The sequence below is a fragment of the Mixophyes fleayi genome, chromosome 2 (genome assembly GCF_038048845.1).
Source record: "Mixophyes fleayi isolate aMixFle1 chromosome 2, aMixFle1.hap1, whole genome shotgun sequence".
Lineage (NCBI taxonomy): Eukaryota > Metazoa > Chordata > Amphibia > Anura > Limnodynastidae > Mixophyes > Mixophyes fleayi.
The window spans coordinates 282,604,495-282,618,898 of NC_134403.1; the positions used below are offsets into that span (position 1 = coordinate 282,604,495).

Genomic DNA, 14,404 nt, shown 5'->3' on the forward strand with positions numbered 1-14,404 from the left:
TAAGAGGTAACCAATCCGAGCATCTAAATTATACATACAGAATTATATAAGGCCCCTCTCGGACTGCTGCGGAAAGCGAACCTCTATATGAAACAAAGTGCACCTATCCATCTTTTTACTTTATCATTTTACCGCTGTTTACAACTTAATAAACTCATATAAGTATACCTACACAGAACTATATAAGTTACCTATTTAATTATGACCAATTGTAAAGCGCTACGGAATTTGCTGGCGCTATATAAATAAATGATTATGATACTAAGCTTGCTTTGAACGTATGTGCGAATAACAAATATAAACATCTTGAGCAGTGCTGTATAAAGGGTTTATTTATGTAAACACAGCACATTTGTCTTAGGTCTATTCAGGGCCTTCTTAAATGCTTTTATTAGACTGAATGTTTTGAAATCAACAATCTTGGCACAGACAGTGGTTGTGGACAAGCTACTAAAGTAAAAGTTTGTCTTTCTCAATTGCAGTGATTCCCCACAAGATTGGACGTGTAATAGAAGGTAGCCCTGCGGACCGGTGCAGGAAGCTGAAAGTGGGAGACAGGATTTCAGCTGTTAATGGCCAGTCCATTGTGGAGCTGGCGCATGATAACATTGTACAACTCATAAAGGATGCTGGGAATACTGTAACTCTCACAGTGATTGCAGAAGAGGGTAAGCAAAAGACTCAGTCATTCTACTTTTGATAGCTTAGAGTGTCTTGGGTGTCATCATTTAAGGCCACCCCTACCTGTCACTAGCTCCACCCATTAGCTTGTCAAACCAATCTCCCATGGTACCTATCTTTTTTTCTGGTCATAGCTCATGTATGGCACCTTTATAATGCACAATTTCATTAGTATTTTATATTTTATTAACATTATTGTATATTTTTATATCGTGTTTTATGGGATTTTACTTCACTGTGTTCACCATACTCCAGCTATAATTACATGCTATTACATTATTGTTTTTATGTTTTATTACCACTATAGTATATGGATTTTACATTTGCATTGATTTAAGTGAGAAATATAATTTGAGCATATGTGCCGAAACTTAGGGTGAGTCAGAGCATGTGTCTGTTATCATTTGGACATGTCAGGACTTGAGTGGAAAATAAGACTCATGCGCATGCTTAAACATTTTGATGAAAAAAAACAAAACACTTTTATTGGTACGTTTGTATTATACATTTATTTGAGTAGACGATACTTCTAAATTGGACTTTATTAGCCAGCACAGAGTATATACCATATATAATATAATCTTTTAGAATGTACAGTTGCATAATCATATATAAGAAGTCAGACAAGCAATAGATAATGGCTATGAAGCACCTATCACAGAATAATGTGCCCATTACAGTTTTCAAATTACCTTTCCAAACATTTTTGGACAAGACATTAATAACTGTTAGTATATGTCTTATTCCATTGTTATATTTAGAAAATTCAATCATTAAGACCAGATTTGCACTCCACTGTGTATCTATGTTAGAAAGCCAAATGATAGTTCTTAAAAATTAGTAGGAAATGTACTGGCATCTTGTCCAAGTCAGCAAGTCCTTGACATTAGAGGTGTAATTAGAGAAGTCCAATTTACCGCTACTAGATAAGTGTGGTCTAACATAATGGACCACTTCACAAATTACTTGTGTTTTGAACTTATACATCTGGCTTGATCATCTAATTTTTAAAGTTGTTAGGAATCTAGGTCATCTATAATAAACACTACAGGGTGATATGTTTCCATCCTCCAGGAAGCCCTCATGCGTGCTCTGATATCGAGTGAGGGCCTCGGCATCAAGTCCTGTCCTGGAAGCCAATGGACCGGCATCTCTAGTCTTCCTTTCACCGCTGGGCCCCATAGTCACCGCACCCCCTGCAACATCCATAGTTCTGCCACTGAATATCATATATATATACTCTATACTGGCTATTTATAACCTTTTACCTGTACATAATTGCTGAAAACTAAAATATGAAAGCCTAATGTGCTTAAGTGTTTTTTTCCATAAGTATTTTAGTCCTGTTTTCCAGTTTAGTCTCCAGACATGTCCAGGAGATTCCAGACACATGTCCAGATTCATCCGAAGTTTCTGCTCATGCACACACTGAAATATGAATCAATACAGGGGTGTAAATCGTATACCAAAATGGCAATATAAAACAATGTAATAATGTATTATGAATATCCTGATATGAAATATTAATGCATATAATGTGTTGTAACCAAAGGGAAATATACATGATGATGTACGACCACATCAAGAACAGGTAGGTACCACGGGGGTGGCATAGCTGATGGGTAAGGGGTGTGGGTTAAAGAGGTGCATGCCAGTTGTCATTTGACGCTTGGGAAAGGCTTTCATGTGGCCATGCCCACTTCTTTTTCGAGCCCTGCACCGTATTGTGACTTTTTATATGTTCCCTTCTATTTTTCCCCATCACACTTTTAGATGTTTGTGCTGTTTAATAAATTTGCGGGTTGGTTTTCTATTAATAAACATTGCAAAGTTCATACCAAGTGGACCCAACAACTACACACAGTGAAATTAGCCATTTCATGGACTGAACATATCGTGAAAGTACAACATATCAATTCACTAGGAACTAGTGACATCACTGAGGCATGAGGCACAAAGTGGCTGCCTCCAGAGTGTGTATGTGACAGGTGCACTTTAAATCAAACACAGCTACTAAAAATACAATTGGCGATCTGCTTGAAAACACATGATAAAGTAGTTCATCACAGACTTTTGTATCTGGTCAGCAGAGAATATTTATTTGCAGTAGTCTAAAATCTCTTGTTCAAATTATTTGTGTGTATCTTTACTCTATATTCCTGCCTTGAGAATGAAGTATATAAACAGTACATCTGCTTGCTTCTACTCTTGCAATTTATTCAAGACCGTGGCTCCTCAGTTTAATTAGAAGCATTATAATTCCGTTGCCAAATAGTTGGCTTTGCCCATTTTCGAATAATACGTACCTTAATCCAGCAAGCAGATGGATTAGCACAAGGGTTCATTCTCATTTCAGTGCAAATATTAGACTTGAAGTCATCAGTTTTATGCAAGGAAATATCTAAGACTCAATTTACCTGTTCTTAAATATATAATGAGACAGAGGCTTTTTTTCAGATTTATCAAAAAGAGTCTGTTATTAAAAGCCCTGGGATTTAAGAGTCATGATCTAAGAAGTCTCTCACAGAATTTCAGAAAATGTTGCCTTTTTTAGATCCCATTGTGATTATTTCAAGAGTGAACTGTAATGTGTATGTAAAATGTGTGTGTATGTGTACATAAAATACTCTAACAAACTAATGGTGTTCTGAATGTGTATCTGGATTACTGATTCTATATCGGGAGAGACAGACAAGTACAGTTGTGCCATTATAAACAGAATGCGTGTTACTAGAGCAAGAGCCTTGACTTCTTGGAACAGCCACACATTTACAAGTCATCTTTTAAAACAACCCTTAAGAATCCTCCCTACAAGGGCACCAAGAGAATCCTCCTGCACTCCCCCCAATTGCCAGTCAGTAAAAATGACCTAATTTAAATTTGGTCTCTACAATAGTAATAAAACCAAAATTCACAATTGCTTAATCTGCAGATGAATGTGTAAAGCGCTGCCCATCACTTACACGGTGCTACAGCATGGTCTTAACTGTGATCAATGTCAACAATGGGACACATATGCATCTTTTAAATGGAGTGAAAAATGTACCCCCAGACCGGTAATCCCACCTACAGACCACTGTTTTATACTGTTGTGCTCAGTATGTGAAGTTTTCTTATTTTGTGTAATAGAAAGCAGAGAACATACAAGGAGTACTTATCAGGGCATAATGCACCATCCACCATTTCCACAATAATTTTTCACAGGCTGCTGATTAAACGTAACATCTGCCTTCTTTAGCATCTTCCGGTCTGTGTTAGCAAATGTATAAAGACAAAACATGGGAAGAAGGGTGGAGGAGAAGTAGAGGATGATCTCAAGCATACAAGATATGTATAATATGAGTTTATCCAGCCGTATCTTGTCAAAACCAGGATCGAGATTTTAAATGATAAACTTTTCCCATTAATTGCTTTCCATTGACCAGGTCTATCGGACCATTCAGACAAGGATAGAGTGATTTGAGCTGCAGTGAAAGCTCTGGCTGTCATGCTGGTGTGTGTGTTGCCATCAGAGGAAATTTCGGGAGCAGGAAAGATTTTATTTTCACATTCAGGCTAGTGTCAGACAGGCATTTTGTTCGCCCACCTAAATAGCGCCACAGTGCTTATGCGTTTTGCTTTGCTGTACATAGCAGGTAGTGTGAGCATCAAGCTGCCTGTGCTAATATTTTTCCAGCAGTATTTATAGAGCATATAAGTGGTGATGCCACAGGAACTCAGTGCTTGTACTCTTCAAAGTTTGGATACGCTCTCAGTCAATGGAGCAGAAACCCTGGGCGAATATATCAAATTGTAGGTCTTGAGAACTAGCGGATCTGTTAATTATGTCCTGATATGTAAAGACACACATTTGAAAGAGAATGTTCTTCTTCACTACATGACTGGCTGTGTATTATATGTACATTATATAATGCACATAATATAAATAATCTCCCTTGTTATGCCGCACACTATATACTGCATGTGTCTGCCCCTTGCGCTGCCCTCTATTGCAGAGTGGCACAACTTGAGACTGACTGTATGGAACTGAGTCACAGCCCCCCCACTGCCACCACCACCAGCCTGTCATTAATTTACCACCTTATGGCTCCTCACCCCACAGAGCCCTTGTGAACATGTCTCATATCTCTACACCATGGGGGAGCCGGCACCAGCATCACTGAACCAAGCTTTGGCTCCCCCGTTAAATTCTGCTGTCAGAGTTGGGACTGTAGGCAATAGGTGTTCAGGACAAATTAAGTGTGTATTTGTGAGAATATATTGTGTGTATATTTATATAAAAATGAATGTGTGTGTGTGCATGTATATATGTATACATTTGTATATATCACATAATTATAAGTCAGGAGATCTTAAATTCTGTTGGCATGCTGAACAATTTAGTATTGGCTCTTTGCCCATTCAGCTACAGTTCCAAATGAGAAGCTTATTGGGGCCTGTACTGAATAGAAGAACAGCATCACACTGCAGTTAAACGTTTCATTGCTTTCCTTGCTTCTTGGCTGCATTTCTGAGCCCCTCGGTTCCACAGTTGTTATCTCTGTACACAGCTGGTGTACAGCCTGAACATCGCAAAGATGTGGGGAAAGAGGCCAAGACATGGTTATATTAGGTGTATCACTGCTTCAGATGTCTGCTGATTAACTCATTGCTATCCATTCTACACTGACTGAGAGTCCAGCTTTCTGCATTATCACTAAATAATTATAAATATGAAAGAGACTGAAACAGTGGTTTGTCAGATTTGAATGGAGGGGATTTTCAATCACTCCTTTGTCTTAAAAAGAGAACATCTAAAGCCAAGACTTTAATCAAAACAGTATGCTTGGGCCATCATTTCAGATTTTTTTTTTTAAATGTTTCTGTCTTTTTAATGATATTTTCAGTAAAGCATATGGGACCATTGGTGTTCTCTCACAATTTTTTTTAAGGAGTTTATAGCATCATCATAAAGTTTGCCATAAAATAGATGAATTGTATTATTTAAATCCATGGAAGGGACATAAGGAAGGCTGACTTTATTAAAAGGAGCATTCCCATTATTTTCAACAGTTCAGTCAATGAAATGCTCTAGAACAGGGGTTGGCAACCTTTTTCTATCGGAGTGCCGGCTAAAATCTAGTCAAGCCCGGGTGTGCCAGTTGTGTGTGGGGGTGTGTGTGTATGTATGTATGTATGTATGTATGTATGTATATGTATGTATGTATATGTATATATATGTATATATATAATATATATATATCTATATCTCTATCGCACATACATACAGATCTGCCTAGAGAAATTCATGGCCCCAGTACAGCAACTCCATGGGTCCTCCCTTTTAGTTAAGCATGGTTAAAAAAATGTTGTGCAACCTTTCGTCACACATGCCCCCTCTCCAGCACACCTTCTTCTTACCTTATTCTCCACTGCACAGCATGGGAAGATATCCAGCAGCCCGCCGAGTACCATGTGACTACTGCAGTCACATGACCTGGCGTCTGAAGGTACCTGTGCTGAAGGGGATTTAGCCACTGCCGATCCCCCTGCACTCAATAATTTTTAAAATATTTTATTTTTTTTCAAAATTAGGTCTCCAGAGGGTACTCGGGCCACCAAGCAGGCCCAGGCAATTTGTAGCCGCCCCCTCCCCTCTCTGCGGCTATAAATATATATATATATTTCTCATTTTATGAGGCTAATATCATATTAACAGAAAGGAACCAGCAAAAAAAAAGTTATGCCGCACAGTAGTGCCCCAGTTCACATCATACCTCATAATTGTGCCCCCAATTCATCTTATGCCACATAGTTGTGCCCCCAATTCATACCTTGCCACAGTTGCCCCCAGAAACACATAGTATGCCACAGTTGCCCCCAGAAACACATAATATGCCACAGTTGCCCCCAGAAACACATAATATGCCACAGTTGCCCCCAGAAACACATAATATGCCACAGTTGCCCTCAAACACATAATATGCCACAGTTGCCCTCAGAAACACATAATATGCCACAGTTGCCCTCAGAAACACATAATATGCCACAGTTGCCCTTGCGCAGCAGTTCAGCTCTTCTCCGGCTGTCATTTAGACAGCGGACGGCGTGCCAGGACTCAGGGGGCTCCGTGCCACTTCCGGCACGCGTCCTGGGGGTTGCCGACCCCTGCTCTAGAAAGTATGCACGTGTGGCAAAATCAGCAGAATAGGTGTAAAACATTAGTATTTATCATATATAATTAGCCACCAGAAATGTGTGGAGGCAAATCAATATTTGTGTTGACAAAGTTACTCTGCTACAACTTTAACTGCAACATAACTAGATTTTTGTGCTTTTGACACTTGATGTTTTTTTTTTTTTTTTTTTTCCAAAAGATGTATTTTCAATAACAAAATTGCAGCTGGTAAAAATATATGTTCTCATTTACTAAATATATGTTCACAGAGCACACTGGGTGTTGTTAATTTGTGTTCTATTCATGTGTTTTCATACTTTTATTCTATTATTATAATATCATCCATTCAAAGATTGTTCATATTGTATAATGTGTATTATGTCTTTATTCAACTTATTGTTCTCACTACATTTTAAATGTTTTTATTTGTGCTCTGCTATAATATAAACTTTGATATATATATATATACATTGCTGTAGCAAAATATTGTGTGTGTGTGTGTGTGTGTGTATATGTGTATGTATGTGTGTGTGTATATATATATATTATATATTATATATTATATGTGTGTGTGTGTGTTTTGGGTTTTTTTTAGTGCTCATAAGTAGGTGAGGAAGCAAACAATATTCAGTTTTAAAAGTAAATAATTTATTCATGGAACTTTAAAGGTTCAGTCAAAATAAAGATAACACAAAGGTGGTTAAACTGCTGTCTCTAAGCACTTTCTACAAAAGGTATTTTTGTGTGGCTTTTGTTGTATGAATACCCTAGCTCCAATATTGTTTCCTCCATCAGAACATAGAGGTCCTCCATCTGGATCCAACTCTGCAAGACAGAGTCCTGCTTCCCAGCACCGTGCCATGGGTCAATCGCAACCAAGTTATGGGACTTTAGACAGGTAAGTGACGTGTAACCATCCTGGACAAATTTCCACAAATGTTAGGAGCCAGCAATTTTGTAAAAAAGCAAGCATAGCATCATAACTAGCATCATAGCTAACAATGCCAGCATATAATTACTCCAAATATTGTGTCCCACCACACACAGCAAGCGGGTGTCCCCACCAATTTTTTCTAATACAGACTTTTATCTTAACCCCAATGCATCATCTGGATTAGAAATCCTCTGATATCTGTAAAAGGTGATTTATGCAAAATATGTATAATACAGCAAGATAATAAACAAAATGTATTAATACCATTAGAAATGGGCCATATATAAAACATATTGGGACAATTAAGTAAAATATTAAACATTTTAGAAAAAAAACAAGTATGATGTACAGTATAGAGTACAGATATAAAATCTCCTTTCTCCAGTATAAATTTCTAGACCAAATCGTCTCTTGAAAGAATCCACTTTGCTCTGGATTAAATTTGAAACTCAAATACATATTATTGTATCTTTTATATAGAGAAATATTGAAATGCCACTAAAATTATAAATAGCAGTAAGAAAATATTGTCATATAATAGAATAGCCTGTAGTAACGTTAAAGGTTTGAAATTTAAAGTAAATATAGGAACTATAATTCACTTATTGGACATATTGTTACTAAATAGCAGTGATTGACAACAGGCTGCCCTCCAATCTTTCACCCGTGGCCCCCAGCTCCTCCTGCTTTATTGTCCCTTTGTTTGTTATAACTTGTAACTCTTGTTTGAAATGCCAACTGATATGTTGTTATTATAGACGGGTCTAGTACTTTGAATAAATGTATGATTTTACCAGTGAGGGTAAAATGATGATAATCCTATTATGTAATTTCTGTGAACTTTAGGATCAAATTGTCACTATGCATGGATACACCATCTTTATCCATTATTTAATCCTAATGTACATTTACAGAGCTCCTGGGTGATTTAATGGGAACTTTTTCTCTTTCTCGTACTACAATTTATTCTCTTTTCTTAGTAACCCCCTCTGACTATAATTGGTCTGTGTTCTGAATACCAGAAACATTATCATTTGAGGCTTTAATAGCTCATGAATTTACAGAGAATTTGGACTTTTTCCATACCATATATAATTATTCCTCTGTGGACTGCAATTTATTTACTATTTATTTACATTCTTCTGGGAATCATAAGACCAGGGTCCTGGTGATTACAGCACTATGACCATCCATTATAATACACTGTCCTTTTACTGCACCCACAGCTGCTCTATAATGAAACCTTGCCTGGGTCTGGCACAGCATCTTATATGCAGTGGATCTGTAATCGTCCGTGACCATCTCTGATGGATGCGCTGGATCTATCACTCATAGCCGGCTTCCCGTGCGGAGGGCATAACTTATTTGTTATTATGAACTAGTGACTTGGATTTTTCCAACCCTGACAAACCATATCACTGTGTCACATTATATTGTTTGTGTCATCATATTTCATTAATATATTGGAAAGATGATTTCCATATGTTTGTTAGTGACTGTGTAGCCGATGGGGACACTTTAAGGTTAGAGATGAGTTAGCAAATTTTTGGGCCAAACTACTCTTCATGAGAATGCAGCATACTAATTAATCAGTAGCTACTAACATCACTATGGCATAAAATGGAAACAGCGGTTTTGTGTTCAGAGGATGCAGCCAAATAATTTTATTAGGAACTAGTTACTTCACTGAGGCAAAAAGTATAGGCTGCTGTATTGTTGGTTGAACTAGTTTCCCTGAGAATGTTGCCTGCCAGCAGCCATTTTGGGGCAAGCCAGTATTAACAAGAATGCAGTCTATACTATTCACTTGAAACTAGCACCAAGAGGATGAAACCACAAAATGGCTGTTTCCACTAAGTGAAGGCAGGGGTTGAAGTGTATTGGGTTTTGAAAGAAGAAAGACTAGATGGGCTTATAATGTTCACTTCTGGTGGGTCTAAATATTTTAAGGAAAGCCTGCAAGAGTATAAAATTGCACATGACACACATAAATATCTGTTAGAGTCAAATAGCTAGATTTACTAAGCCAGGGGTTTGAAAAAGTGGGGATGTTGCCTATAGCAACCAATCAGATTCTAGTTATTTAGTGCTTTCTACAAAATGACAGCTAGAATCTGATTGGTTGCTATAGGCAACTTCCCCACTTTTTCAAACCCGCAGCTTAGTAAATCTAGCCCAAAATGTTTACTTAGGTGTTTGAGAACAAAATTCAGTAGTTGCAGGAATAAGAAAAAATAGGTTGTCACCAAACTTCCTTACAAAGTGTTCAGGTTCCTTTGTGGATATGACCTTTAATGGAGAAGCACAGTTCTATATGAAATAAAGAAGTTATTTGACTTGGCTGACCTGGTTGTATTTGAATGAAAGGAGGAGGGTGACGAGATAGTGGGAGATGATAAAATAGAAGATATTATGACAAGAGAGGACTGATAAAGTGAAAAAGGACACTATATAACTGGTATATTTACAAACCCCAGCAGACATGTCCCAGTAACACATATAAACTCTCTTTATACAGAAATACATTGGATGCAGATAGTAGTAAGGGAGACCTCTCTGCACCGTATAGATTCCTGTGGGCTGATCACAAGCCTGATGCTTCACTCACCCTGCCTTCTGGAAGCAGACACTCACAGGTAAGATATTACAAGTCTCACTCTTAAGGTTTTGTTTGTAATGTATGTATCCGACACTTTTCTGGTTTCCTTGCCATGCACTGTTGTGATGTGATTGTTACTGAGCATTTTAGTCTATAGCTTTTACTCTTATCTTATGGACAGTTGTCAAAAACTTCTCTTAGCCACATTAAAGAAGCAGGTGAATCTGAGTTGTAGTAGCACCTTGGTAATATTTTTTCATTGACCGTAGCTTGCCTGAAAATTACATGGTATATGGGGAGATCTTTAAGTTACTCCCTAAGGATAGTATACAAATAGGCCAGTACGCAAATACGTCCTATTTAAAAGAATAGACATCTGGTAAATACCATTTGCATGGCAGTCCTTTCTGTTAAGAATCACTGGATTTTTACAGCATGTTAAGAGAATGTGCTGCAAGGTATTTGGCCCATTGTGAAAAGAAAAAGAAATACCTGGCGCATAAATAACATAGTATGTAAATCAGTACAAAAAAACATTTATTTATACACATAAGATCCATCCCTTGTCCGGACCAGCAGAGAACGATCTAAAAAACAATTCACAGTCCCAATAAGGAAAAGGAACTAATGCTGATAAAAATGGGAGGGTATGTATGAATAAAAGACACAATGAACAGAAAAAAGGAATATGACAGTCCAAATTATGAAAAAAACAGCAAAAAAAAGGGGAAGAGAAATCCAAAGAGTCCAAAGAGAATATCCAGAACTGCAGGAATAAACAGTGGAGAAAGAAGTAAAAAAAATCACTCGCTATTTTTGAAGGTAACGCTGATTGCAAGCTGCAGAGTCCGAGTCCGATAACATAGGTAGGTGGAAGCAGTACGTCTACTCCGTCCTCTAGTGTCCAGTTGAACGTTCCATAATAAACAGGTACCTGTGTTGAATCCTCTGCGTCCTGGACGTGTTCGCGCATGCGCTCCAACCTCCGGAGTTCGATGTTCGGCAATTCAGCAGGTTAGAATCAGTCCATGTAGAGAGATGTTTAAAAATAGTGGTTGAAGTGGTAAGAAGTAACCAACGCGTTTCTCCCAAAAATGGGCTTCCTCAGGGATATCGATAACCTTATGTTTGTGCCAGTGCCGTACAGTAGGGAAAACGGTACATACATAAAGCAGGGACATACAATGTAGACAAAATAAATGCAGACATGAAAACAAAGTGTATGAAGGACCCTGCTCATTAGAGAGCTTACATTCTAAGCGGAACAGGGCACAGCTGAAACGAGGAGTAAATGTGTTTCAGAGTGGAGATTAGGACAGTTGTGAGGGTGCATTAGTGTGAATAGTGTTATCTGGTATAAGGTCGCCTCTAAAAACAGAGATGGGTTTTTTAAATGTTGCAAATACTCTTGTCCTTTTGTGTGCGTTGATCATTTATACACAGGGTTGTGAACCGCTAGAGAAGAAGCAATGTTTTCACCTGTCCGTAATTAATTGGCCCAACAAAAAAAATCATGGAAAAGTGTTACACCAATGATTTAGAGATTGTGTAGGGTTGTGAACCCCTTTCTTATAATCCTTGATATCCAATTTTGTTGTAGATGCCGCTTCTATTTTCGGTCCTAGGCAGATTTTCCTACAGCATGATGCGTGTATTCAGTATAAAAATGTTGCTTGACGCTATTTTTTTTTAATCACATATTCAGTTAAAGGTGTTTTCATGAGGTGGAAACCCTGTTTATACATTGCTGTGTTTTTATGAGGCAAATAAAAACTGTTTAAAAGTTTATTTTGGTTCAGAAGATATTTTTAAAAAAATATTTTAGTTTTGAGTGGAGTTTACAAAGATACAGGGCCGGATTAACCCGAGGTCTAACTGGGCTACAGCCCAGGGGCCTCCGGCATCCAGAGGGCCCTTGACGGTGCTCCGTGGCATTAGTGATCGGAGCAGGATCAATGCTGCTGAGCCTGTCCCTGTTGTCCTTCCGCGGCGCTCAGTATTCTCCTTACTGAGGAGATCTCGTGAGTCTCACTCTCGCGAGATCTCCTCAGTAAAGAGCTTTAAGCACGGTGGAAGGACTACAGTGACAGGAGAACAGAAAGAGGTAAGTGCTTGGGGTGGGGGGCGGCTCACAGGGAGGGGGGGCCTCACGGGGGAATGGAGGCCCCCTTAGCCCAGGGCCTCCATTCCCTTAATCGGCACTGCAAGGATAAGATAAAATACAGTTACTACTACTTAAAGTTTGTGTGGCGTTGCCCAATCCAGACAGTCCTCCCCAAAAGCTGTAATAGTTCAATGTGCAAGTGCTATTTCCTACTACCCCTTGTCTGATTCAAACAGGCATGATGTTGATGATGCCCTTTCACTGTCAAGTTCCTATTTCTGTGAATAGAGAGCTCATGGATAAGGGGAATTAACACTGCTGATAGTGTGAAAAAGGCCTACATTAAAGTCAGTATTGCAACACTGGACTACTTTTGCATAGAAGTTGTTTATTAATATGAAAATTCCAGAAAAGGGGAAAAGTTGTGTAATAAACGTACAGTAAATAATTCTGTAGAAGTTGTAAAACAAAGGGATTAGTTTTTGGTGTACTTATAAATGTGAAATTAATGTACCGTAGGGAATGGGACTAAATTGGTTCAGGAAACAATCATAAAATGTTTAAATTCTGCATCAGTGTCTTAGACTTCAGTATGAACAATTATTCCAAATATTTTATGCATGCCAGCAGAAATCCTGTTTTCATTGTCCATTGCATATGATGAACAATATCTCACTGTGGAAGGAGCTTTTGTAAGCAAACTCCTTCCTACTAGCCTTGCCCTGGAAGTTTGCCATCAAAAGATCAGAGATGAGCGACCGATGGTCCACCAGCTATTGGAAACTACAAGCCCTAGCCTCCATATGGCAAGGCTTGTATGAACTGGATAACCAAATGTCTCCTATTTCTGCCCAGATGCTTTGAAAAAAATTTTTTTTAAGCAATTGGGAAGACAGATCTTGTTCTGGATGGTATTAATGTGCATTGAGTTAAGCTAATACATACTTATTCTGGTCTTTACGAACTGTCTGGTTTGGGCATGACAATTTCATGGTGAAGAAAATCTTGACTAACAAAAACCAATAGGCCTAAAGAACTACCACTTCTGATATGTATAAATGTTAGCACATGTATATACCTGAGATCATTCTTCTTTATATCATTATGGTTGATTTAAGGCCATCATTCTTGTGCTTAATTTGCCTATCCTATCAATCATTGGAGATGACTTTGTACATGTTTGTAACCTATTTAGATCATTCCTATGTAGACTGGTATCATTGAAGAAGCTGTAAGCTTTCATGGACCAATTTCCTTGGGTTCCCCTGACAACTGTAGCTAATAAGAATATTATTCTATAACATGCTGTCACGGTACAGTGCATTATTAACTGAATATAGGTGTTCAGGGTACCAGGCCCGGATTTAACCTGTTTCACGGCTCCAGCAATCCACCTGTAATTAAAAATAATAATGGAACCATGGATCAGCAGAAATACAGGTACATGTGGAAAAATGTTACATTTAAAAGGATTGAATGAAGTGGAGGTCATTTATGAAGCAGAAAAAAATCTAATGTGTGGGGAAAATGTGGCTCTGTTGGAGAGCGCATAGTTTTAGAGGCGTGGAGGGGAGTGTACATGGAATTTACATCAGCTCAAACTTGGGGACTTCTGGTCTTGTCCTATGTTTTTAATAGTATCCATTTCACACTTTTATTGGTCTGTTCTAAGCAATGTGGTAAAAAAAAATTCACTCACACAAAATTGCCACATAAAATATAAACCATTCTGGAAGTGTTTACTGAGTGTAGGTGATGGTTCAAAACCAGGTAGTTTTTCAATTCTCGATGTGTACACTTTGTAAATGAGGCCCAGTGAATTGCAAATTGCCATTGGGAACTGAAGACACACAGCCTGCTACCCTTGTAGTACTTCTGACCTAGGCATGGTCTTTGTAAGCCTTTCCTGAGATCTTGGCCTGAGGTAAG

The 14,404-nt window shown here is 38.2% G+C and overlaps 1 protein-coding gene across 2 annotated transcripts in view; it reads left to right on the forward strand.

The window, feature by feature from the left end:
- Positions 1 to 14,404, forward strand: part of MAGI3 (membrane associated guanylate kinase, WW and PDZ domain containing 3) — a 254,024-nt gene that overhangs the window by 219,575 nt on the left and 20,045 nt on the right. For both annotated transcript variants that reach the window (XM_075196269.1, XM_075196267.1), the window contains exons 16-18: positions 483 to 668; positions 7,634 to 7,736; positions 10,291 to 10,408. In XM_075196269.1, coding sequence (XP_075052370.1) covers positions 483 to 668; positions 7,634 to 7,736; positions 10,291 to 10,408 — 407 coding nt within the window. The remainder of the gene's footprint in view (positions 1 to 482; positions 669 to 7,633; positions 7,737 to 10,290; positions 10,409 to 14,404) is intronic.